At 40.8% G+C, this 26,202-nt stretch overlaps 1 protein-coding gene across 6 annotated transcripts in view; it reads left to right on the top strand.

Annotated features, from left to right (window-relative positions):
* ANKRD12 (ankyrin repeat domain 12) overlaps positions 1-17,794 on the top strand; it is a 99,169-nt gene extending 81,375 nt beyond the window's left edge. For all 6 annotated transcript variants that reach the window (XM_027525812.1, XM_027525814.1, XM_027525810.1 and 3 more), the window contains 5 exons: positions 2-4,686; positions 9,434-9,532; positions 11,717-11,860; positions 14,249-14,344; positions 14,948-17,794. In XM_027525812.1, coding sequence (XP_027381613.1) covers positions 2-4,686; positions 9,434-9,532; positions 11,717-11,860; positions 14,249-14,344; positions 14,948-15,133 — 5,210 coding nt within the window. In that variant the 3' untranslated portion in view covers positions 15,134-17,794. The remainder of the gene's footprint in view (position 1; positions 4,687-9,433; positions 9,533-11,716; positions 11,861-14,248; positions 14,345-14,947) is intronic.
* The last annotated feature ends 8,408 nt before the right edge of the window (positions 17,795-26,202 follow it).

The following is a 26,202-nucleotide window of genomic DNA, read 5'->3' on the forward strand; positions in this document are numbered from 1 at the left end:
GATTCTGAAGAGGCTCAGTCTGTAAATCCTTCCAGCGTTGATGAAAATATTGACTCTGAGACAGAGAAAGACTCTCTCATCTGTGAAAGTAAACAGATAGTTCCCAGTAAAGCACCTCTTCCATCTGCCCTTGATGAGTATGAGTTCAAAGATGATGATGAAGAGGAAATAAATAAAATGATTGATGACAGGCATATTCTTAGGAAAGAACTGCGAAAAGAGAATGAATCTGAAGTAGAAAAGAGTAGTTTATTTGCAAAACAGGAAAAAACCTTCTATCCTAAATCATTTAAAAGTAAAAAACAAAAGCCATCTAGGGTTTTGTATTCAAGTTCTGAAAGTTCAGATGAAGAAATTCTTCAAAACAAAAAGTGTTCTGCTCCATGTTCTGTCCCTGAAACATCAAATTCTGATATTCAAACCAAAAAGGAATATGGAGTTTCAAATGAACACAAACAGAAAGGCAAAGTTAAAAGAAAATTAAAGAACCAGAACAAAAATAAAGAGAACCAAGAGCTGAAGCAAGAAAAAGAGGGGAAAGAAAATACCAGAGTAACAAACTTGACAGTTAATACTGCACTAGATTGTTCAGATAAGACCAGAGATGAGGGGAATTTTAGGAAATCTTTTAGCCCGAAAGATGATACTTCATTACATTTATTTCATATTTCCAGTGGTAAATCTCCCAAACATTCTTGTGGACTCAGTGAAAAGCAGTCAACACCACTAAAACAAGAACATTCTAAAACCTGTTTATCACCAGGAAGTTCTGAAATGTCATTACAGCCTGATCTTGTTCGGTATGATAATATAGAATCTGAATTCTTGCCAGAAAGTTCAAGTGTAAAATCTTGTAAGCATAAGGAAAAAAACAAACATCATAAAGATTTCCACTTAGAATTTGGTGAAAAGTCAAATGCCAAAATAAAAGATGATGATCACAGTCCAACATTTGAAAATTCAGATTGCACACTGAAAAAAATGGATAAAGAGGGTAAAACATTAAAAAAACATAAGTTAAAACATAAAGAAAGGGAAAAAGAAAAGCATAAAAAAGAAATTGAAGGTGAAAAGGAAAAATACAAAAGTAGGGATGGTACTAAAGAGCTGCAACGGAGTGTGGAATTTGATAGAGAGTTTTGGAAAGAGAATTTTTTTAAAAGTGATGAAACCGAAGATCTATTTTTAAGTATGGAACATGAGTCCCTAACGTTAGAAAAAAAGTCAAAGTTGGAGAAAAACATAAAAGATGATAAATCAACTAAGGAAAAGCATATCTCCAAAGAGAGAAACTTTAAAGAAGAACGGGAAAAGATTAAAAAGGAAAGTGAGAAATCTTTTAGGGAGGAAAAAATAAAAGATTTAAAAGATGAGAGAGAGAACGTACTTACAGATAAAGAAACAGAATTCAGCTCTTTAGGTGTAAGTGCCACTGAAGAGACTATAGGGTTACATTCAGTGGAAAAGGAAATAGAAATTGAAAAGCATATGAAAGAAAGTAAGGAAAAATCTGAGAAACGATTTCAAACTAAAGATAAGGACATTGAGAGGGCTGACAGAAAAAATTCTGAAAAAGAGAAGAAGATAAAACATGAGCATAAGTCAGAGAAAGACAGATTAGATCCTAGTGAATGTGTCGACAGAATAAAAGAAAAGGACAAGCTATATTCACATCACACAGAAAAATGCCATAGAGAAGGTGAGAAGCTAAAAAACATTACTACCATTAAAAAAAACGATGACAGAGATAAAAGTAGAGAAAAGATGGATAGGAAACATGACAAAGAAAAACCTGAGAAGGAGAGACATCCAGTAGAGAGCAAAGAGAAGCACTTGATGGAAAAAAAAAACAAGCCATCAGATAATAGTGACTATACTAAATCAGAAAAAAGCAAAAATAAAGAAAAAGATAGGGAGGTAGATAAAAAGGACAAATCTAGAGACAGTGTAAATATAAGTAATTCCAAACACTTCCAGGAAGAGAGAAAGTCAAGTATAACAGACAGTAATAAAGCACAACATGAAAAAACTCTCTCTCTCAAAGAAAAAACAAAAGATGAACCTTTGAGAACTCCTGATGGAAAAGAAAAAGATAAAAAAGATATAGATAGATATAAAGAACGAGACAAACATAAGGATAAAATTCTGAGTAGTTCACTCAAACTAAAATCTGAAGCAGATAAGCCTAAACCTAAGTCATCACCAGCATCAAAAGATACTCGGCCCAAAGAAAAGAGGCTTGTGAATGACGACTTAATGCAGACCAGCTTTGAACGGATGCTGAGCCTTAAAGACTTGGAAATAGAGCAGTGGCACAGAAAACACAAGGAAAAGATTAAGCAAAAAGAAAAGGAACGGTTGAGAAATCGCAGTTGTTTAGAACTTAAAGTAAAAGATAAAGAAAAAACAAAGCATGCACTAGCTGAGTCCAAAAATAAAGAACTTACTAGATCAAAGAGTTCTGAGTTGACTGATACTTACACTAAGGAGAAACACTGTAAAGATGCTGTAAGTAATAGATCCCAATCTGTGGACACCAAAAATACGATGAGTTTAGGCAAGTCGTCCTTTGTTTCAGATAATAGCTTGAACAGGTCTCCTAGATCAGAAAGTGAAAAGCCAGGTCTCAGCTCCAGGTCTGTCTCCTTGATTTCAGTGGCTAGCTCAGAAGATTCCTGCCTTACTACAATGACAACCCCAAGGCCTCCAGTTGAGTATGACTCAGACTTTATGTTAGAGGGTTCGGATTCCCAAATGTCCTTTTCCCAGTCACCGTTTTTGCCAGTTGCCAAATCTCCTGCCCTTCATGACAGGGAGCTGGATAGCCTGACTGATCTATCAGAGCGGATTAAAGCATCGTATGCTAGCAGGCTTCTGACCTCCCATCTCCGGGCATCTTCTGTCGAAGATGCTAAACTAGTTACAAATGAAGGGAGATCAGCTGCAGAAGCCCGAAGATGTAGCATGCCCTCTGTCATTTGTGAGCATACAAAGCAATTCCAAACAATATCAGAAGAGGGCAGTCAAGATGGCTCAGCTGTGCCAAGAGAGATTTGTCCTTCTCCCAAATCTGAGGTATCCTCCAACGTGCCTGAAAGAGAACTTTTGAGCGTGTCTAACATACATTCCAGTTTTGCAGCCTCTCCAACTAGATCTATAAACAGCAAATATAATTCTACTGATACAAATGTCATCAAGGGCACTGCTCCCTTGGGCATGCTGATGGGCAGTCCTGTGCACTTAGAGTCCTCTAATCAGGTTGGTGTGATCCAAAGTAAGTCATGGGAGATGGAGTCATTAAACACCGGAGACTTTAGCTGCCCAAATTCTGCTGCACCTGATCAAGATTCTTCTGTTCAGGGTTTTTGTAATCCTGAAAACAAAGTATTGAGAGAACAGAATATTGATTTTGTGTCCGTGCACCAGACTGAATTGCCGGCAAACACTTGTGCTCAGGATCCAGCGTCCTTTCTTCCTTCCCAGCAACCTTGCTCTTCGCATAGCCAATCACTTTCAGATGCTGAATCTATTCCCAGACATACTTCTTTGTCCTATGTCACCACTCAAGAACCAGGTATTCTACAGCAGAAAAATGCAATTCAAATGATCAGTTCTGTTTTGGATACTGATACTGAACCTACAAAAGATATGGAAAATACTTTTGTCCTAACAGACGTTCAGAAGACAGATGCCTTTGTCCCAGTGTACTCTGAAAGCACTGTTGAAGAAGCAGCACCAAATTTTGAGAAAGCTAGTACTTTGCCAGTATTGCCATCAGAAAAGGACTTTAATGGAAGTGACGGGTCTTCCCAGCCAAATCCTCATTATGCATTTAGCAAGCTAATGTTTAAGTCTTCCAGTGGCCATGAGGCTGAAAAAAGCACTTCTGATACTCAGGATACTTCACATGAAAAGGAAAACAAACTGGAGAGTTTGGTTTTGACTCACTTAAATGATAAGTGTGATTCTGATTTATGTGAAATGAATGTAGGGGTGCCAAAAGGAAACCTGAGTGAACCAGATAATCCAAAACATTGTCCTGAAAGTGAGAAGTGTTTGCTTTCCATCGAGGATGAGGAGTCACAACAAAGTACTTTATCGAGTCTGGAGAACCATCCACAGCCATCGGCTCCACCAGAAATGCATAAATACGGACACTTAGTTAAAGTAGAACTAGAGGAAAGTGCTGAAGATGATAAACCTGAAAGCCAGATCCCTCAAAGGATGACCAGAAACAAAGGAAACACAGGAGCCAGTCAAAGCAAGCAGCTTCTGGCCAGCTGTGCACTGTTGCCAGACAAAGACAGTGAGTCTGCGTCCCCTCGAGGAAGAATAAGATTAACTGAGGAGGATGACCCTCAGATTCACCACCCGCGGAAAAGGAAAGTGTCCCGGGTGCCTCAGCCGGTGCAAGTGAGTCCTTCTCTGCTGCAAGCAAAAGAGAAAACCCAGCAGTCCCTGGCCGCCATTGTAGACTCGCTGAAGCTCGATGAGATTCAGCCATACAGCTCAGAGCGCGCAAATCCCTATTTTGAATACTTGCACATAAGAAAAAAGATTGAAGAAAAGCGCAAGTTGTTATGTAGTGTGATCCCTCAGGCACCTCAGTATTATGATGAATACGTGACGTTTAATGGGTCGTATCTCCTGGACGGAAACCCCTTAAGCAAGATCTGCATACCCACAGTAAGTAGCCTCGCTTGACATACACTGAGAGCCCCATTGGTAGGAATGTGATGGAGGTCACGTGTGTAGTCTTCACTTTTCTAGTAACCACATTTTAATGGGGACTTCTCTGATAGCTCAGTTGGTAAAGAATCCACCTGCAATGCAGGAGACCCCAGTTTGATTCCTGGGTCGGGAAGATATGCTGGAGAAGGGATAGGTCACCCTCTCCAGTATTCTTGGGCTTCCCTGGTGGCTCAGCTGGTAAAGAATCTGCCCGCAATGCGGGAGATCGGCGTTCATTCCCTGGGTTGGGAAGATCCCCTGGAGAAGGGAAAGGCTATCCACTCCAGTATTCTGGCCTGGAGAATTCCATGGACTGTGTAGTCCATGGGGTTGCAAAGAGTCGGAGACGACTGAGTGATTTGACTTTTGACGTTTTAAACAGTAAAAGGAGATGGGTGAAATTAATATTTCACCCAATATACCCACAATTCTATGTGAAAATATAATCAGTATAGAAGAGCTTTTGAGATAGTCTACATAAGTGTTTTTTTTGGTGCTGAGTATTTGAAACCAGGCTGGCTTGCAGTACATCTCAGTTCAGACCAGCCATGCATCAGTCAGTGCTCAGGAGTCGTGTGTGGTCTGTGCTGCCTTATTGAACAGCACTGGTCCTCGGTATTTTGTTCCTTACCCGCTGCTGCTTTCAACCATAAGGAGTTAATGCTTTTATTTCTCTGAAGGGTAACTCCTTTCCTTGTCGTTTTGATTCCATTCCCTCCAGCCTTCTTTGGAACCTTTCTGTATGAGAACACTCCTTGCTACTATATTTACAGTTTCTCTTTTCAGTGGCCATTACCCATCAACTGAACATATTTGGGTCTCCTTCATCCTAGGGAGAAAAAAGTTATCCCTTGCTTGTGGCACTTGGTCACGCCTAGTGAGTGATCTCACACCGCACCTTAGAGAGTGATCTGTGCCCAGTGTCCCCTCTGTGTCACTTCCTGTTCATACTCTTACTGTGTGTGCACTGGCAGAGATCCCCCATGAGCTCCGAATTGACTCATTGTTTGACCTCTCCCTTTTTCTTTCTGCTTGCTCTCTGTCACGTTCGACTTCATGACCATCTGGTTCTTCATAAACTCCTCACCTTCCTGGTTTTTCATGATGGTGTGCTCTTCTGGTTCTCTTACCTCACTAATTTTTTTCTGTCTTCTTACGGCTCTTGTACCAACCCGTTAAACATCAAAGTTCTCCAGGAGTTAATTCTTCAGTCAGCGAGGTCCTCTCTCTTTTTGTGGTTTCAGCAGCCTTCAATGCACAGTTAGTCCCAAAATGTCCTGTCGAGCTATGTCATCTCTAGAATCAGATGGCAGGCGCCTCCTGGGCACAGTCAGTTAAATGACCTCAGGCACATGTCCCAGGCTTGGTTTCCCAGTATGCTGACCCTGAGGGTTTTCCAGGAGGGTCGTAGGTGGGAGTTGTCAGGAGCTGTGCCTGCGTGTGTGCGGGAAGTAGAATTGAGGAGAGCAGGCAGGTGCCCTGAGGTGAGTGCAGTGACTGCCTGCACCTGTGGGAGCCTCAGGTGGGGAGCATGCCCTGGTGGGGGGTGGGATGGGGATGGTTATCTTGAGCTGCTGCGGAGCCTTGGCCTCCAACTCTGTTTCCAGAAGGCAGGTCTAATGGCACCCACTCTGACCTCAGACCTCGGAACAGGACCCCCCAACCACTCCCTGAGAAATACGTTATTTATTGGTGGTGACACCACAGTAGAAACCCATCAGTTAACCTGGTTCTATCCCTTAGATCTGAGGACTCATTCCAGAATCGACGTTCTCTGCTGCCTGTCCCAGGGCCCTTGTCAGTATCTCTCACTTCAGCATTGCAGCAACTTTTCCACTGCTTCCTTCTCCTAGTTTCTTTCTTTTGGCACTTTCCTTTTGTTATTAAACTTATGTCTCTTTAAAAACAATAAAAAGCTGTTTCCTTGTTGAAGTATCTCAGCTGTGATTTGCTGGCTCCCCATTGGCCACACATAAAAAAACCCACATCTGAGCACAGCAGCCGATTGACCCATCTCCCCACTCCTGCTTCATCATCTCACCACTTGTCCGAGTCACTCAGCCTTTCAGCCACACTGAGCTCCCTCTTCTGTGGAGTCTCTGCTCACTGCCTGGGTCCTTTGGCTGTGCTCTTCGCTCTACATGCAATGCTTCGCCAGGGCCATTTTTCTCTCCTCTTCCGTCATCGAGTGAGCTGTGATGTCACTCTGGGCAGGATCTTGTCGGAACAGAATTGCTTATATCTTCCTTAAACCTACCCAGGATGTTACAGTTAACTGTTTACAGGCCTGCCTCTCCCTTTGAGCTATAATCTTATGAAGGGCTGGGACACTGCAGGTCCCTTGGAGAATGATGCCTGCCTCTGTCTTCAACCCTGAATACACTACTGACTTCTGTAACTGTGTTCTACCTGCTTCTGGATGTCTTCTGAATGTCCCACAACATAGGACAAGATGAGGAGAAAGCAGAGGGAAAGTGTCCTCAAAAAGCCTCCACATACTCCTTCTCTACAGACGCATGTATTTTGAGAATTCCCAGATTTGTATATTCTGCACAAACCTCTCTCCTTGGCTTCTTTTATACTAGCTGGTCTACTCAACATTTCAGCACTGAACTTGCCCCTAACCTGCTTCTCTCTCCTCAGGTCCCCTCTTGTGGTCTCTGTTAGCAGCCATCCAGTCCTGTGAGTCCTCAGCTGCTCCCTCTTTTTTATCCTCAGTCACCCACAGTTTTAGACCCCATCCCTTTCTCTGCCTCCCCCTCTCACACCAGTGCAGCAGTGACCTGCTTCCTTCATTCCTTGCTTATAGTCGCGTCCCCCAATAGCTGTTCTCCAGTACAGCTGTGAGCTATTAAGACCTTTCCCTGGTTCCCTATTACATATAAAATTTACCCCAATGTGTTACACATAATGTGATCCACAGCGTGTTAATTAAATACCTTCTTCAGTGGGGAAAGAGGGATATTTTTCATGACCAAATAAGTTTGGGAAACATCATTAATCAAAAAATAGATTTCTTCACTGTAGGATTCCTAAAACTATTAAAATTTAATTTGTTAATTATGAGATATGTAAATAAATGTGTGTGTGTGTGTATATGTGTGTGTGTGTGTATCCATACACAGTGTTTCCCAACCTCACTTGTTCTCGGACCATTTCCTGTAAACCATGTTTGTGGACCCAGCGTTCTGTGAGTCACGCCTGGAGAAGCACAGTGTGCAGGGTAGACTACAACCTGTAGTACTGGGTCCTGCTGCTCTCTCCATACTGCCCTCTCTGCTCTCACACTTGATGCTCCAGGAACTCAGGCCTGCCTGTAGGTGCCTCCTGACACCAGACTGCTTGTCTCAGGCAGTGATCGTATTGTTCTGTCCTGTGTGAATTAGCTCCCTCCCTCCTTTCTCTTTTCCCCCACAACTAACTTCTCTGAACTCTTTACTCTGGCTCTTCCTTTAAGGTGGAGCTCGGGCATGACCCTCTCAGAGAAGCCTTCTCTGACACTCCAGTCTCAAAGGAGGAGGTGTTTTCCCTGTGCCACTTGAAGGATCACCTGTGTGACTTTTCAAAACTGAAATAATAGCACCAAAGTGTACTCTTGCCTCTTACTAAATTTAAAGAAGTTTTAAGACACAAATCAAATGTATAATTAGAGACCTGAAAAATGATCAGTCCCAATAAGCTGTTTTATAGAATAGTCTGCATTGACTCAACTGATTGAATCCTAGTGGTGTTAAACTGTTTACTGTTTATAGAGTCTTGATTAGGTCCAATTTTGCGTCTTCGGCAAGTGTTTCAGGTATAGTACTGCACTGTCCCTGCAGCCACATGTCAGTATCTCCTTGTGCCCCTGCCAAAAGAGTCCCCCAAAGTTATTGCTTTGTGCCAGGATGTTCTGAGAAACCTTTGTTTCTTCACTCGAGTACGTTGACAGTTAATAAAAGCTGGGGGCAGAGGGAGAATATGCAGGGGTCACAGACAGTTGCTGCCATACTTGGGTGTCTCTGTATTTACGCTCAAGAGTGTGCTCGAGACTGAGTCAGCTTTCTTAAGCTCCAGCATCTGTCAAAAAGCACAGTTCATGATAATGATCAAATCAGAGGTGAACTACCATAAGCTCTTTGGAGAATGGATACACAAAGTGAGATATCACATTTGTAATGAAGTTTGAAAACCACAGCTCTGTTAAAAGACAGTTTCATCTATTTTTATAAAAGTTAATTCACTAAATATAAGACTCTGCAGTTTTGTGTTTGGATTTTATCATGTCTACGGAGAGACTTTACCTACTGTACACTCAGACTGCCATCATCTTTAGGACTGTTGTGTGGTGTCTTTGTGTGTGTGTTATTCCTTCCTCCCTCTCTGTGAACTGTCACATACTGACGCTCTAAAACGTGTCTGCGACAAACAACTCCCTCCATCCTCATTTGTTCTTTGGGATTTGCTGTGGCCTCAGAAGTAAAATGTGTACGTTTTGCTTTCTTTCAGAGCATTTCAAATGTGTAATGTTTTGCTTTCTTTCAAAGAGTTGAAATTGAAAAGTAACAACCAGTTGTGAAATTGTTACTTACTGTATTATTTAATTCAAAGAATGTAAGAATTTATGTTTTCATTACGTTCTGCACTACAAAGTTTTAATTTTATAGAAATAGCTGATTATTGTAAATGTAATCTAATATTTTCAACTTTTTTTTTTAATTAGATTACACCCCCACCTTCACTGTCAGATCCACTTAAAGAGCTTTTTCGACAACAGGAAGTTGTCAGGATGAAACTACGTTTGCAGCACAGTATTGAAAGGGTAAGAAATGTTTAAATTCACTTATGCAAAAAATAACAGTAGATTATGATGGCCTACAGTTTTTTATTAGTGAATCTTCCTTATTTAGAACCATTTTGGGAAATGGCTTGATTTTATCTTTGTTCTTCTGCAGTTAGAGAATTTTTAAGCCTGTTTTTGGATAGCCATTCCTGTGTTACAATTTATGTTCAGTATTTATTTGATATACAGAAACCTCTTAAAATTTCTCAGTGGTATTTGCCTAATCTGCAGGCTGGTAGCAGTGAATTCCTGTATAGGTATATGGGTTTCCAGGTTCTGAGATTGTTGCTTGGTACCAGCTGCCATGGTGCAGAATCATACTGAGGCTGCACTCCTTGGTCCTTTTGGTCTGCTTTAGTATTCCAGTCTCTGGTGGTTAGTTTTGGCATGAATGACAAGAGAACAAACCTGTCTATTTATAGAAATCATCAAAGTAACTTGGATTGATAAAAATAATAAATTACCTTCTATATCTCTTCTGGGACGATCAGGGACTTTCTGAAAATGTGATGTAAGTTATGACCCTTCTTTACAGACACATAGATTCTTATACAAGTAAAACCTTGTATGTAATTTCTTCATTCATGATTGATTCTCTAGGGTAGAGGTTCTTAACCTTTTTTGTGCCATGGATTCCTATATAAAACCTTTGCTCAGAATAATGCTTGTAAATGAATGAAATAAATTTATAGTATTACAAAGAGAAAAGCAAATAAAGACGCACTCAAACAGCTCACAACACTGCATGACCCACATCAGTGAACAGTTTGTTAGCAGAAAGAAGGTAGGTCATATAACCCACATCAGTAGCCATTTCAGCCACAAGCTTGTGGTATATTTCATCTGTGCATGTAGCCATGTTACAAATGCCTTGCTGTTACAGAAGAGAAGCAGCCACCACGCCACCACAATGGAGTACCACTTCAGAACACTTAGAATGCATATAATAAACAGACAGATAATAACAAATGTTGGCAAGGGTTTGAAAAACTGGAATCTTCTACTTTGTTGGCAAGAACATAAAATGACACAACTGCTCTTGAATTAGTTCAGTCACTCAGTCGTGTCCAACTCTTTGTGACCCCATGGACTGCAGCACACCAGGCCTCCCTGTCCATCACCAGCTCCCGGAGTTTGCTATTGAATACATTTTGGCAATTTGTTAACAAATTAAACATAAACCTACCATATGACCCAGCAATCCCACTCATAGTTATTTACCCAAGATAAATAAAAACACACATTCAAACAAAGAACTGAGCATGAATGTTCATAGCAGCCTTATTCTCTGTGTCCCAAAGGAGCCATCAACTGATGAACAGATAAATAAAATGTAAAAATGAATGGAAGTGATGTGTGCTACAACACAGATGAACCTTGAAAACATGTGACATGAAAGAAGCCAGTCACAAAGACCACACACTGTTTGATTCCACCTGTATGAAATGTTCATAACAAGTAAATTCATAGAAACCAGAAGTAGAGTTGAGGTTGTCAGAGGCAGAAGGGGAATGCAGAGTGACTGCTGGTGGGCCCAGGGTATTTCTTCCTGGGGTGACAAAAATGTCCTGGAGTTAAGTGGTGACAATTGAATATCTTGGTAAATACAGTGAGCCCGCCATATCCACAGGTTCCATATTCATGGAGTCAATCAACTGTGAATCAAAATACTCAGGAAAAAAAATTCCAGAAAGTTCTAATAAGCAAAACTTGATTTTGCCACATACTGGCAAATTTACCTAGCGTTTACATTGTCTTAGGTATTGTAAGTAATCTAAAGATGACTTAAAGTATATGGGAGTATGTGTGTAGGTTATATGCAAATATGGTGCCATTTTATATAAGGGACTTGCACATCCATGAATTTTGGTATCCACAAGGGTCCTGGAACCCATCCCCCACAGATACCAGCAGATGACTGTATGTTATTAATGAAAGCCATCATTGTACATTTTCAGAAGATCATTTTTTAAAAGAGACTGCCAATTTTGGAAAGAAAATTTACTTTTAGAATTCTCAAAGTTATCAAATTTCTCAGCCTTACTATGAAAGAAAAACTGCTCTGAGATTCAAGTTCTTTTAACATTTTAAGTGATTTTTTTTTTTTTGAAAAACAAGTGGTTGAAGAGTTTTTGTTTTTTTTTAAATTCTTTGTTCAACTAGGAAAAACTCATTGTATCCAATGAACAGGAGGTTCTTCGGGTTCATTACAGAGCTGCAAGGACACTGGCAAATCAGACACTGCCATTCAGCGCATGCACGGTTCTCCTGGACGCGGAAGTGTACAGCGTGCCCCTGGATGCCCAGGTAAGGTCTCCCTGCTGCCTCAGTGCCCCCAGGACAGCAGCACCTCTGGCAGTTGGTATCCTCAGGACAAACCTGAGTTCAGCAGTCAGTAAAGCACAGAGACGAAAATGAGTGAAGCACTTCAGATCACCTGGCTCTCTGAACGTCAGGTTTATATCATTAAATCAAGACAATTACAGAACAGATACGTGTGTGTTTATGATAGCCTCATTTTATAGATAACTTGTAAATTGTTTCTGTCATGGATTTTATACCCCGATCCTGACCTTCAAGTAACTGGGAAGCTTAAAGCTGGAAGCTAAAAAAAATTGGCAGGTAGAACCCGGGTTGAGTCAGTGCTGAGAGAAGGCTAGGCTTTATTTGGATCTTGGGTGTTGGGATAAATTAAAAGAACTATGGGAAGCTGTAGCTGTAGTTTGAAAATATGTACTGCCACATATAAATTTCAGGAATCCAGAACCAGACATCAGTCATCAGAATTTTTTTGTGGTTCATAAACCAGAATGAAATTTACCCATCATAAGAGAATATAATAGTATAAACAAGACAATGAAGGATTATCACCAAAAAAGACTAGGAAATGCTGGATTTTTTTTAAAAAGTTATTTATTTGGCTGTGCTGGGTCTTCATTGCTATGTACAGGCTTTCTCTAGTGCGGAGAGTGGGGGCTACTCTCTGGTTGCAGTGCACAGGCTTCTCACAGGCAGGAGCTTCTCATGTTGAAGGGCCTGGGCTCTAGGCAAATAGGCTTCAATAGCTGCGGCTCGAGGGCCAAGTTACTCTGCAGCTTGTGGGAACCTCCTGGACCAGGGATCAAACCCATGTACCTTGAACTGGCAGGCAGATTGTTATCCACTGTACCACCAGGGAAGTCCCAGGAAATGCTGTTATAAATCAGGCCAACCATAGAAACACAAAGTATACACAGTATATTACAGAGAAAATTACTTAGTTCTTTCTGGGCTTTATTTTTCTCATCTGTTTAAAAAGAAAAAAAGGAGTCCCAGACAGGTCATAAAGAGAATTTCTGAAAAGAAGTGAATTTTCCTAGTAAATCCAGAATGATCAGAGACTAAAAAGGATCATGCCACGGTCAGCAGAAGAACGTAGTCATCATCTTGAGAACGACTGTGGGCCTGTTGCCTGTCCTTGTACAGCTGGCCTTACAGTTGGTAGACAGTCTCTCTCGACTGAGGAGCAGGCTTGTCCAGGTGAACAGAGCTGCAGAGGGTCTAAGGAACAAGTCCACTTGCTTAGGTAGGCTATTCTCTTATCAGACCTCTTCATTTTCCAGATAAACTTGTAATATTAAAAAGGATTGAATGACAAAATTTAAAATAGTCAACACATCTTTCCTGAAGACCAGGGCAAAAGTGGTCACAGCTCAGAATGCGGGCAGTGTGGTAGTGGGGCTGCCTGAGGCCTGGATACCCCTGTGGCGGTGCTGGTGGTCAGGTTGGGTGGGGCAGTCATGGAGGCAGCTGCCTGGTGGGCCTGGTGCTGCCTGTTGCCTGGGCATTAGAATGAGGCCTTCACAAGTCAATTCTCAAACAAGATGTAAAGAGATGCTCTTAACCCCATTTACAGAATAGAAAATTGAAGGAGTATGTAATCAATTTGAAATTACACAATAGGATACAAAGCTGACATTTGAATTGCCTATCTTAAAGAAATACCAAAACTGGTATTACTAAGAGTCGGTGTAGTATTTCCTTATAAACTCTTCAAAGAATAGGTCCTAAAAGGAATCAGTCCTGGGAGAAACACCAGCCCCAGAGCCCTGTGTGCCTCCGTGTTGTTGTTTCCTCCCAATGTGTGATAAGCGAGAGTTGTTAGTAGCTCAGTTGCGTCCAACTCTTTGCGACCCCACGGACTGCAGCACTCCGGACTCCTCTGGCCATTCCCAAGCAAGAATGGACTTCCCAAGCAAGAATACTGGAGTGGGTTGATATTACCTTCTCCAGCGATCTTCCCCACCCAGGGATCAAACCCAAGTCTCCTGAGTTGCAGGCAGATTCTTCACCAGGTCTGAGCCAACTGTCACATTAAAATGAGTTTCATTATCAGTTATATGTTAATAAGGTCACAGGCATTTAATACATCATATGACATGCCTTTTTGAGACATTTTTGACTCACAGAGCAGTAGGGTTCTCTCTAATTACTTACTAAAACCAACATCCTAATAATTCTAATAACTAATCAGCTCAGTATGGAAATATTTTATTAGCCTGTTTAAATACTCAGATTAGATGTTATCTTTCTTTGAAATATACTTTGATCATTCCTTTAAAAGTAGAATATACTATAAAAAGATACAATGGCATATAGATTTTTTTAAGTAGGTTATTTTATTTTGTAATATCCAACTATTTTATACTGTTTCAGTCTGATGACAGTAAAACTTCTGTGAGGGATCGCTTTAATGCAAGACAGTTCATGTCATGGTTACAAGATGTGGATGATAAATTCGACAAATTAAAGGTATGTATGTTTAGAAGTTCACTAACTGGATGCTTCCCCTTCGTCAGTAGAAACTGTTGCTGTGTGATAGAGGAGTGGTTAGGAAACGAAAGATGGTAGGCTGTGAATCCTCATGCTGGTCGCACTTTGGAAGATAAATGAAGAAAAGGATCCCCCCCATTTTTTGAGTCCAATTTAGTATCAAAGGTGCAGCTGCCACAGAAAAAGCCTTTTCTAAAGGGGGTCTTCGTGCTTGTTAGGAGGGGGGAAAACAGGGAGAGAAGAAATGTTATTTTGCCAGTAGTCTGTAAAGAAAATTGTTTGGCTTGAATTATTTTTAAAAATCACTCTTCCTTAGATTTTCATAATTCTTCTGATAATTTGAAATTGTATTGCTTGAAAGAACAGTTTCAAATTGAAGTCTGTTAGATGAGTATGAAGTCACAGGCCCAGAAGGATTTGGTATATGGATACAGATATAAGACAGGGTAAACCAGAAATGGACGTTAACTCAGAAACTTCACATACCCTAGTATATCCATCTTGCTCCCTAAAGAAACAATGCATGAGATTAATTTTTAAACAAAGCAGTTAAATAATCAATTCTTCTCTTCTCTTAAATAGACCTGTCTTTTAATGAGGCAACAGCATGAAGCTGCAGCTTTAAATGCCGTCCAGAGGTTAGAATGGCAGCTCAAACTCCAGGAACTTGATCCTGCCACCTATAAATCTATCAGCATCTATGAAATTCAGGAGTTTTACGTTCCGCTGGTTGATGTTAACGATGACTTTGAATTGACTCCTATATAGCAGCCGTTACTTCCTGATGGTGTCTTAAACAAATGAGGCTCAAGAGTGTTATGCTGTGGAATGCTGCCTTTTGACAAAAATACGATATTATGCCTTCACAATTGTTGGTAAAGTTCAACTAAAGTTGGTGATGTAGTAAACACTGTCATTTTATTAAAAATGAAAAGAATTATTTTGGATCTTAGATCCAAGCAGTTTCTAACTGAACCCTACTATTTATATTGGTGGAAGGTGACTCACATTAGAGCCTGTTGGCAGATGTCATAGTTGAGTAGGGAGCAGAGGGGCTGCTAATGGCGCTGGAAGCTGTTAGCGCTCTGTGTACGAGATGACTGCAGGTGTTCAGGTTCTGTCACAGTCTGCTAAAATAGATCAACAAACTAAAAGGCGCAGTTCCTACCAAATAGTTTCTAATGTGGAAGGAAAACTTGGCACAAAATTTCTTCAGTTTATTTTATCTGTAAGTTAATTGTATAGCTTTCTTTTCGAAAGTTTTAATATTGTCTTCCTTTTTAATAACTTATTTTATACATATTGTGCAGATGTAAATCTTGTAATTAATGGTCAAAATGTATACAAAGGGATTGGTAGTCAAAACATATACAAAGAGATAATTGTAAAACTGTTTTGTCTAATGTTTTATTGGACCAAAGTTGTAGTTTGTATGGTATGGAGTGTAGTGATAGTGTGTTGAGGTAGCAGGACCTTTAAATAAGGCATGCGTGTCTGCGTTAGCTTGTTGCCATCACAGAATTGTAGAGACTGTGACTTAGCTGCATGCTCCCTGTAACTTAACCCTCTCCACAGTGATGCCTGGCGGTGGTGTAAGGTGTTTCACACCAGTCTCCCAGGGTAGGGCCTTTGGCTTACTATGTTGGACATTTTATTTAGAATTAGTCATGCAAAGAAACAGCTCTTTCTTCATCTCACGATAGAGCCTATTCTCCCTCCCCCCAAAAAATGCCTTTGAATGAAAATTCTGAAATTATAAATGTCTATTTTAATACTCAAGTATGAAAGAATCTGTGAATATATGTAAATATGTTTAATAAATTTTATTGGTCATGTTAAATCATTGTAAAACTTTTTTACATTGCTCAAATATAATGTTTTAAGCTTAATAACCTTTGCACTTTTAAATAAAAACTGAGTACTCAAGAAAGAAATACTTGGTAGTCACAATAAGTAAAAACAATGGGCATATTCCTATTGACCTCTGCAGTGTTTATGAAAAATTAATATGTTGTATTTTTTCCTTGTATCAAGATACAAAACATATACTTTTCAGAATTTTATAATTAAAGTAAGATTTGGTATGCTGTTTTTTAGTAAAATAATTAGCAATATACGTAGAAAAAGTCCAGTTTCTCCTATAACATGATGTCAATTAAATGTTCAGGAATATTTCAGATTTGAAACCTGCTGCTAAACTTATTAAACATTTTTGGAAAGAAAATTAGGTTATATGTAAAATTGATCATAAGTATATGAAATAAAATTTACAGAACTTTCCATAATACCTTCTTGAATTATAATACTGGATGTTTTTTATTCCAGTAGAAGTAAAGAGAATATATAAGGAATAAAGTGATTTAAATTCAGCTAGCAAGTTGGAAGTCCCAGCTAATGGGAAAGAATGTAAAATTGAAGTTTTTGAGTGCAAAGGTATATATTAAGCTTAGGGGTTTTGAATTTTTACTTCAGTTTATATTTTAATTCATACTGTACTTGGCATGCGCAATAAAGCAGCACATGTGAAAAATACACAGTGCAAGGACTTTATTATAAAGATTGGATGTAGTAGTCTTTAGAAATTTAGATGAAAGATTTTGGCCTTTTTTATTGGATAAATGAGGCCAAGAAAGGCAGGGTAGATTTTAAAGCACTGGTTTTGTTGAAGTTAAGTTTATTAAGGCTGGGAACATTAAAAGCTAATTTATAAAAGCAATACTTTTTAATATGAAAAAATTAATGCAAATTTTGTTTATACTTTGCCTAAAAGTAAAAAAACCAGATTACTGAGCATTGAAGTCACAGAAAATACAAGAAGGGGAAGTTCATACAGCATTTTGTTCTGATGGTTCAACCAGAGATGGGGGACGGGGAAAAAAATGAAATCACTGTTTGGCCAAACAGAACAAGCTGCAGAAGAGAAAAACCAAGCAAGCGGAAATCTGGCATTTTTTAGTCACCCCAGCGTCTTAGTAAACAAACCACAGTTCTCTCCCTCTTCAACGGTACCTCAAGTTGCTGGAGCCTGTCTGCCATGATTCTGCCTCTGCAGATTTCCTCTGTAAAGTGACTCAAAGCTAATTGGAATAGCTTAGGAAAAAAAAAAAGTGAATGCCTTGTCCGGAGGAATTTATACTTAAGTAGTTAAGGGCTCTTGATATTAAAGATATTCTGAAGCTCTGAAATGCTAGAAAAAAACTTGGAATGAAGTCTATGCCTAAAATGATATAGGATTCTGAAAGAAATAAAAGGATGGTTAGTTTAATCAGTGATTTTTTTTAACTATTCAAATATCATGAACAAGATACTAAATTGTACCTAAGGATTTGTATTTCTTTAAATCTTGTTCTAAATCATATCTGTTTAATAAATGACTAGTTGATATTTGTGCATGTTATTTAATAAAGAGTTATATTTTTATAGAAAAAATAAGAGTGAAATGTGTGATAAATGATTTATTTTTAATTTTTTATTTTCCACTCCTACATGACTCCAACACCAGTGTTTACTTGAGCAGGTGGCAAAATGGTAAAATACTCATTTGGGGGGAAACAACCTTTTTCTAAGACAAAAACTAGCCTTGTCTACTCAGTAATGAGGTCTCAAAAAGTTAACAATATTTTTTTTTCTATCTCGGACACATAAAAGCCCAAAATTTTATGTAGGGACTTTTTAAAATTCATGAGGTAGTCTTGTCTTCTTGTATTTTTGAAAAAAAAAAAAAACATTTTCACAACTTCTTAAAAAATCCTTTTCAAACCTTAAAATTTAAATAATTCCCAATTAATCAGATGGCTAAAAAGGTTAGTTTAAGCATTAGCATTTAAACAGTGAAAAAGTACATTTGGAAAGACTGACTTGTCAGTCTTCAGTTTTAGCGGTTTTGACAGATATGTAGTGGTATCTTCCTGTGCTTTTAATTTGCATTTCTCTGATGACTGGGGAGTTTGAACATTGCTAATATGTTTAGTGACCATTTGTACATTTTATTGTGTGAAAAGTCCTCAAGTGTTCATTGTGTTGTCTTTTTATTACTGATTGATTTGTAGGAAGTCTTTATTCTGCACACAAATCCTTTGTCAGGTCTTTATTAATGTCCATAAGAGTTTAAGGAATGTGTGAATATCCATGCATTTAGGTTTTAGTTATAGGGATTTAAGGCAAAACATTGTATCATTGCGAACATTCTTATGTAAGCAGTTTTGCTAAAATAAATTATAGTAGTATATTTTTAACTATCACAAAATGCTTTAATTAAACTACTGTGTAACCATCCCAACTGGAATATTTGGAGAATACAAAAATTCTGTTTTCCTAAAAGGGAAAGAGAATCACAGCAATATGCTTTGTGAGAAGGAAATGATATTTTAAAATGAAAGAGATTAATGTGACGTCTGTATTTTATTGGAGAAGACTCTTTTTTTTTTTTCTCATTTCATACATGATATTTTACATGTTTCCATGATGTCTGTATTTTAAAGAGCTTGAAGGAAAGAAAGAAAAACCTCAGAACTTGTAAGTTTGACGGGCTTGAAGGCAAAAAGCTTAAGCCATTGTTGAAGGGCAGAGAGCAGAAAACCTTGAACGTACAGTCTAATCGGAGATACTTCAGATGGAAGCCCTGTTAAAGCCATCTGGTTCCCTGAACTAGTGACACTGCAGGCTGGATATGGTGGAAGGAGCAGTTTGTCCTCCAGAAAGCATCAAGAAGCTCTGGCTCTTAGAAGTAAGCACTGTGGTGGAAGTTTCATGAAGAAACATCTTAATTAAATGTGTACTCCCAACATGTAACCAGAAGTGGGGCCCGGCTGCTCCCTGCTCAGAAGGCAATAAAGAGGCAAAAGCTTGCTTTATTTTGGATGCTGACAACTTGAGGGGAGGATAGACTTCTGTCCAAAAGCCCACTCTTTCCTGACCATTAGTGGGCTAGAGCTTGTATAGGCTGAGGGTGGGGGCTATGTGCAGAAACAGCACAGCTCTGATAGTCACCTTGAAATTGGTCATCAGTGTGACAGCTAGTCTTGAATTCCATGGTCAGTTTGTTCCCATTTCCTTGAGGCCAGTTCTAGGAATTGTGACAGCTATGTCATGGTTACAGTCGGGTCGTCATATACAGTTTAACTTCTACCTGGTGGGGGTTTCAGTACCTAATAGACAGCTCACAGGATATAGCTCAGAATATTATCTGTAGCCCTGGAGGAGGAACCAAAGGTCCTTGACTATGCTTAATGACTAAACTATTATTATTTGGTGTCTCTTAACTGTTTTCCTTGTTTCTGCATATTCTCATTTCTCTGATTAACTTATTTTTTGGCTAGTTTTTCCACAGACAGAAGGAGGCAGAGGACATGGGGACAAGGACTGTAGGGTCCTGCTCCATTTCAGACAAAGAAGTAGACAAAAGTCCAAAAACGTCAGTAATTCCAAGAGTGTGAACAAGCAGATGCTGGCAAGCAGGTAAAAGTAGGAAACCAACTGCCTTCCTGTGGGTTTTTTGGCGTGGGTTGGTTTTATTGTTTTAATATTTTGTTGTGTTTAGCCCTCCCCAGTTCAAGTCTCGAAAGAACACTTGTCTCAGAATTGCGCTGTCTCCCCGTGGCATAAAACATCATCACAGCTGTGATACCGTCTTATGTCCCCTCTTACCTGCCTGGAACCATTCGCCTCTCAGTTCATACCCATGAGTTTCAGAGTGGAAGCAAGGTTTCCAGACAATGAAGACTGCTCATACTAAGTGAAGTAAGTCAGAAAGGGAAAGACAAATACCATATCATTTATATGTGGAATCTAACATACAACACAAGTGAACTTACCTACAAAACAAAACAGACTCGCAGGCTAGAGAACACACTTGTGGTTGCCAAGGCGGGGAGGGTTCGGGAGGGGTGGACTAAGTTTGGGATTAGCAGATGCAAACTATTATATATAGAATGAATAAACAACAGAGACCTCCTGTAGAACACAGGGAACTAGAGTCAATATCCTGTAATATCCTATAATAGAAAAGTCTGAAAAATAGGGATATTAATAATATGTATAACTGAATCACTTTGTTGTACACCTGAAACTTACACAACATATTGACACAACACAAACTCAACTATACGCCAATAAAATAAACTTAGAAAAAAAAGTGGATAGGGTTTATGCAACAAGGGAAAAAGAATCCTGTCCGAAGCCAAAGGAAAAATGTGCAGAATACAGGAGTGGAAAAGAATGAAGCATGCAAATAGAACACCTTGGCTTTATGAAGAGTATTTGTATAACCTCTAAAAAAAGATCTACATTTAGTAGCGTGAAAAGATGTTCTAGATATGCCAGGTGGGAAAAAGCATGTTGCAGTAAAGTATTCTTAGCATCATTTCATTTTTCACAAGCATGTCACTACATGTGACTTAAAAAAGAAGGAATACACATAAAATGAGGTGCAATCTCCAGAGGCTAAAATGGCCAGGGCAAGAGGTTCCATAATTTTTTAATTTTCTGTAATCAGAAAAAAAGGAAACAGTTGAAAAAAGTATTTTAAAGAAGCTACAGAGTTTGGACCTAATCTGGTAGGCAAGAGTGAGCCATGAGTAGTGTTTACTCATGATTTGAGAGGCCTTAGGAGCTTTCCAGAATGATTTGTAAATCTCTCAATAGCCCTTGATAGTGCTGTGCAAACATCTTCTGCCAAGACAGCATTTTCTCCCAGCAGGTGGGCCGGCAGCTTCCCCAGAGGTTTGCTGGGCCCTGAGCCTTTGAAGAGCTCCCTTGGGTGTCCTGCCTGGTGGATTCACAGCCGTTCATCACAGAGGGAATTAGGATCTTAAGAACTTGAAACAAAACAGAAATTGCCTCAAGATTTTCTACATTTCTTTATGTTTAAAACAGGAAGAGATGAGAGGCCTTTGGAACTCAGTGTTTTCTTTTGAGAGCTTCCTGGTAATTCCCATCACAAAGCAGGGAGGGAAGAGCAGGGCCAGGATGGGGGAAGGAGGCTTCTCCCCAAAGGGGCCTTCCCATCCCTAGATCTTACCCCCACAGGGCAACTGAGAGGCTTGTAGACTGGCTCCCTTCAGTTTAGATCCATAAATCAAATCCGCGAATTCAGCTGAGTGTCTTGGGTGCAAAGCATGAAGAGGGGAGTGGTGGATTCCAGACCGGAGTACCCAGCCTGGGGCAGTTGGCTGATTCCAGGACAGTGGTTTTCCTGTCTCCACTGGGCTGTGTGGTGCACAGGCTGGAAGCCTCCTCCAGGCAAGCCCAGCTTCCTCTTCCCATGGGCTGGACTGGGCGATCTGCCCACACTCCTGTAAGGAAGCTCCAAAGTGGAGACTCCAGACCAACTGGAGTGCTTAGCGGGGGCACGCAGCACTGTGCCTTGGTGACCCTTTTGCTCTCTGTCTCCTCGGGTGGATTGGTTGGAGTGAGGAGAGACCCGGAGGTAAGAAGCTACAATTGTCCTTGTTATCCCTCTATACTGGGCAGGACAACTTTCCCCTCCCCAGCCCACAAAGATGTCCACATCCTAATCCCTAAGAGCTGTGCATGTAAATTTACATGGGAAGAGGAACTTTGGGAACATGATAAAGTTACAGATCTTGCAATGGGAGAGTGTCCGAGAAGGAGATGTGTAGAGGAGCTGAGAAACAGGAAGAGAGAAGCAGGGGATTGAGGGAGAGTGAGTGTGGAAGAGAAGTGGGTTTATTCACCTGAAGATGCTGTGCTGCTGGCCTTGCAGATGGAGAAAGGGACACAAGACAGGGAATGCAGGTAGCTTCTAGAAGCTAGGTCACGGAGTCTCCCCAAGAGCCTCCGGAAGGAATACAGCTCTTCTGATCCAGCCTGAGTTTAGGACTTCCAGCACTGTATTAGACAGTGATTTGTTAACAGCAATAGGAAACCTCTTCACTGTGGTTGTTTGACAGTCAGTTGATGCATCTACATCAGATGATTGAATGAATCACCTTAGGTGAAGTGGTGACATTTGACCCTATCATCAAACCCTGTGCTGTACCAAGTCGCTTCAGTTGGGTCAGGCTCTTTGCGACCACAAGGACTGTAGCCTGCCAGGCTCCTCTGTCCATGGGATTCTCCAAGCAAGAATACTGCAGTGGGTTGCCACACCCTCCTCCAGGGCATCTTCCCAACACAGGGATCAAACCTGAGTCTCTTAATGTCTTCTACATTGGCAGGTGGGTTCTTTACCACTAGCACCACCTGGGAAGCCTATCAAACCCTACTAAGAGGCTATTGCATTGGTCACTGGTGAAATAAAATAGCCACTATAATAACCCTTGCAGCTCTCAATTCCGAAACAGGTCCAGAACCACCTGATAGCCACCTGGAAGCTCAACCGACATTTGGTCTTCTAGAGCATATCAAAGAAGGTCTTCAAATTAAAAAGAACTATCTTTTTCTTATTACCCAAGTAATGCAAGCAAAGATATGAGAAAATGCAGACAAGCACAAAGAAAAAAAAACAACACAAATTGCTCATAATCTCACCAAGAGACAACCACTCCTTACACCACAGTTCTCTTTCCAGGCCTTTTAAAATAATTGTATGCAGTTTTAAATATTAGTCATTTTAAATACATGCACTGCTGTAAAATGTTAACATGTCGTGAATATCTTTCTGGGCCAATGGTATTCATCTGCAGTGCTAGTTCTCCAAGTATGAGCTAGAGATCCTGGGAATTCCAAGACTTGGAGTCCCAAGACAGGTAGTTCCTGAGGTCAGAACTATCCTTAGTTTAATTCTAATACCTTATTTGCCTTTACATTCTCCTCTCACATTATATTTTTTTTAGTACATAATATGTGAAATAAGGAAATTTCTGAAGTTTCTTGGTTTTAATTTCAAAAGTTTTGAAAGATGTAGCACACATAAGTAAAATAACTTTGGAGCACTCAATAATTTTCAAGAGTGTAAAAGGGTACTGAGAATATAGAATTTGTAAACCTCTGATCTATAATACTATTTTTCATAGCTGGTTTAGCCCTTTGCACTGGAGTATCATAATCATTTAACCAGTAAGTAATGCCAAGAATAAGATCCTTAAATTTGTGTACACTTAATTATTGCTTTCAGATAGTTTTCAGGAATAGTTTTTGAAATGTATACTTACTTACTGACTGCATAAAAATGGACTAATATCAATAATGTAATCCACCCCGTTAGCCAGTCTGATAGGGACAGAGTAGGTGATTAAATAGTTAATCCTACTGTGCTTAGTTGCTCAGTCGTGTCTGACTTTTTGTGACCCCATGGACTGTACCCCACCAGGCTCCTCTGCCCATGAGGATTCTCCAGGCAAGAATACTGGAGTTGGTTGCCACGCCCTCCTCCAGGGGATCTTCCCAACCCATGGATTGAACCCAGATTTCCCTCATTGCAGGCACATTCTTTACCATCTGAGCACCGGGAAGCCCAGTTAATCCCACTCAGTTCAGTTGCTCAATCGTGTCTGACTCTTTGCGACCCCATGGACTGCAGCACGCCAGGTTTCCCTATCCATCATCAACTCCTAGAGCTTACTCAAACTCATGTTCATTGAGTAGGTGATGCCATCCAACCATCTCATCTTCAGTCATCCCCTTCTCCTCCCACCTTCAATCTTTCCCAGCATCAGGGTCTTTTCCAATCAGTCAGTTCTTCAAATCAGGTGGCCAGAGTATTAGAGTTTCAGCTTCAGCATCAGTCCTTCCAATGAATATTCAGGACTGATTTTCTTTAGGATGGACTGGTTGGATCTCCTTGCAGTCCAAGGGACTCTCAAGAGTTCTCCAACACCACAGCTCAAAAGCATCAATTCTTCAGCACTTAGCTTTCTTTATAGTCCAACTCTCACATCCATACATGACTACTGCAAAAACCATAGATTTGAATAGATGGACCTTTGTTGGCAAAGTAATGTCTCTGGTTTTAATATGCTAAGTGGGTCATAACTTTTCTTCCCAGGAGCAAGTGTCTTTTAATTTCATGGCTACAGTCACCATCTGCAGTGATTTTGGAGCCCAAGAAAATAAAGTCTGTCACTGTTTCCACTGTTTCCCCATCTATTAGCCGTGAAGTGATGGGACCGGATGCCATGATCTTGGTTTTCTGAATGTTGTGTTTTAAGCCAACATTTTCACTCTCCTCTTATACTTTCATCAAGAGGCTCTTTAGTTGTTCTTCGCTTTCTGCTGTAAGGGTGGTGTTATCTGCATATCTGAGGTTATTAATATTTCTCCCAGAAATCTTGATTCCAGCTTGTGCTTCATCCAGCCCTGCTTTTTGCATGATGTACTCTGCATGTAAGTTAAATAAGCAGGGTGACAATATACAACCTTGATGTTCTCCTTTCCCAGTTTGGAACCAGTCTGTTGTTCTATGTCTGGTTCTAACTGTTGCTTCTTGACCCACATACAGATTTCTTAGGAGGCAAGTAAGGTGGTCTGGTTTTCCCATCTGTTGAAGAATTTTCCACAATTTGTTGTGATCCACACAGTCAAAAGCTTTGGTGTAGTCTATCCCACTGCTGCTGCTGCTGCTGCTAAGTCGCTTCAGTCATGTCTGACTCTGTGTGACCCCATAGACAGCAGCCCACCAGGCTCCCCGTCCCTGGGATTCTCCAGGCAAGAACACTGGAGTGGGTTGCCATTTCCTTCTCCAATGCATGAAAGTGAAAGTGAAGTCACTCAGTCATGTCCGACTCCTAGCGACCCCATGGACTGCAGCCTACCAGGCTCCTCCGTCCATGGGATTTGCCAGGCAAGAGCACTGGAGTGGGTTGCCATTGCTGTCTCCAGTCTATCCCACTAGGGGATTGTAAATAGAAAAATATGGGAGACCCCTGTAATTTAATGGTTACTCAAGAAAGCAGGTTTGCTTAACCACAAAACCAAGCAGGCCTGCTTAGCAACAAAACCATGCAACAAAAGCATGGGACATGACCCCCAAGCAATAAAACACTGGTGGAATGAGCCCCACATCCTCCCCAATGAGCTCAGTAAGTTAATGACCCCTCGGACATGCTCTCTGCACACATAAAAAAGTAATTTGTGGACCTAGCTTGACAAAACTCCCCTGCCCAGCCTGAAGGAGGAACTGATGATGGAAGCATGATGTCTACTCAAGAAAGACAAAGAAGTTCTCCCTCTCCCCACTTTTCCTTTGATTATAAAACTATGGCCTAGGGATGTGACACCCTTTTGCCCACTCTTTTGTAAGCCTTACAAGCATCCTAGTCTAATAAAACACTTCTTATTGATCACTTTGCCTCTTCCCTGAATGCCTTCTGTGAAGAGAGGTAAAGGATTGTGTACCGGAGCCCTTTAGAGCCCCCGAACGACACCAAACGGTTTCACTCTTCTCTGGCCAAGCACCCTCTGGACCAGCACCACGGGGCCCCCCGCCCTCTTCCAGGGCTGAGCACAGGGCCAGGGGCCCTCCAAGGGTGCAGCATCCAGTGCTCTGAAGGCTCTACTCTTGGAGACCCTTATTCAGTAGGTGAGGGCAGACCCCAGAAGCCTGCGGTTTTTATAAATCCTCCCTCTGACGTCAACCTTGGGCTCAGGTGTCAGCTGCACTGGGTACCGGCGAGTTGCCTCGATGAGTTGGGCATCCCCATAACCAGGCGGAGACCAGCTCCCTCCCAGGATGGCCGTGAGGACTCGAGGAGCTCGTGCACATCACGTCCCAGCTCTGGGACCAGGACAAGTCGAGCCTGGAGCAAGAAGAGCCCGACAGCAGTGTCTGTGGGAAGAAGAAGCTGCCGGGCAGGGGCCGGAGATGCTAACAGGGAAGAGGGAGAAAGGACAGAGCGCGTGGGCCGGGCCCGTGTACCCTGTCGGGGGTGTGGCCTCTG

This window comes from Bos indicus x Bos taurus, chromosome 24 (genome assembly GCF_003369695.1).
Source record: "Bos indicus x Bos taurus breed Angus x Brahman F1 hybrid chromosome 24, Bos_hybrid_MaternalHap_v2.0, whole genome shotgun sequence".
Taxonomy (NCBI): Eukaryota; Metazoa; Chordata; class Mammalia; order Artiodactyla; family Bovidae; genus Bos; species Bos indicus x Bos taurus.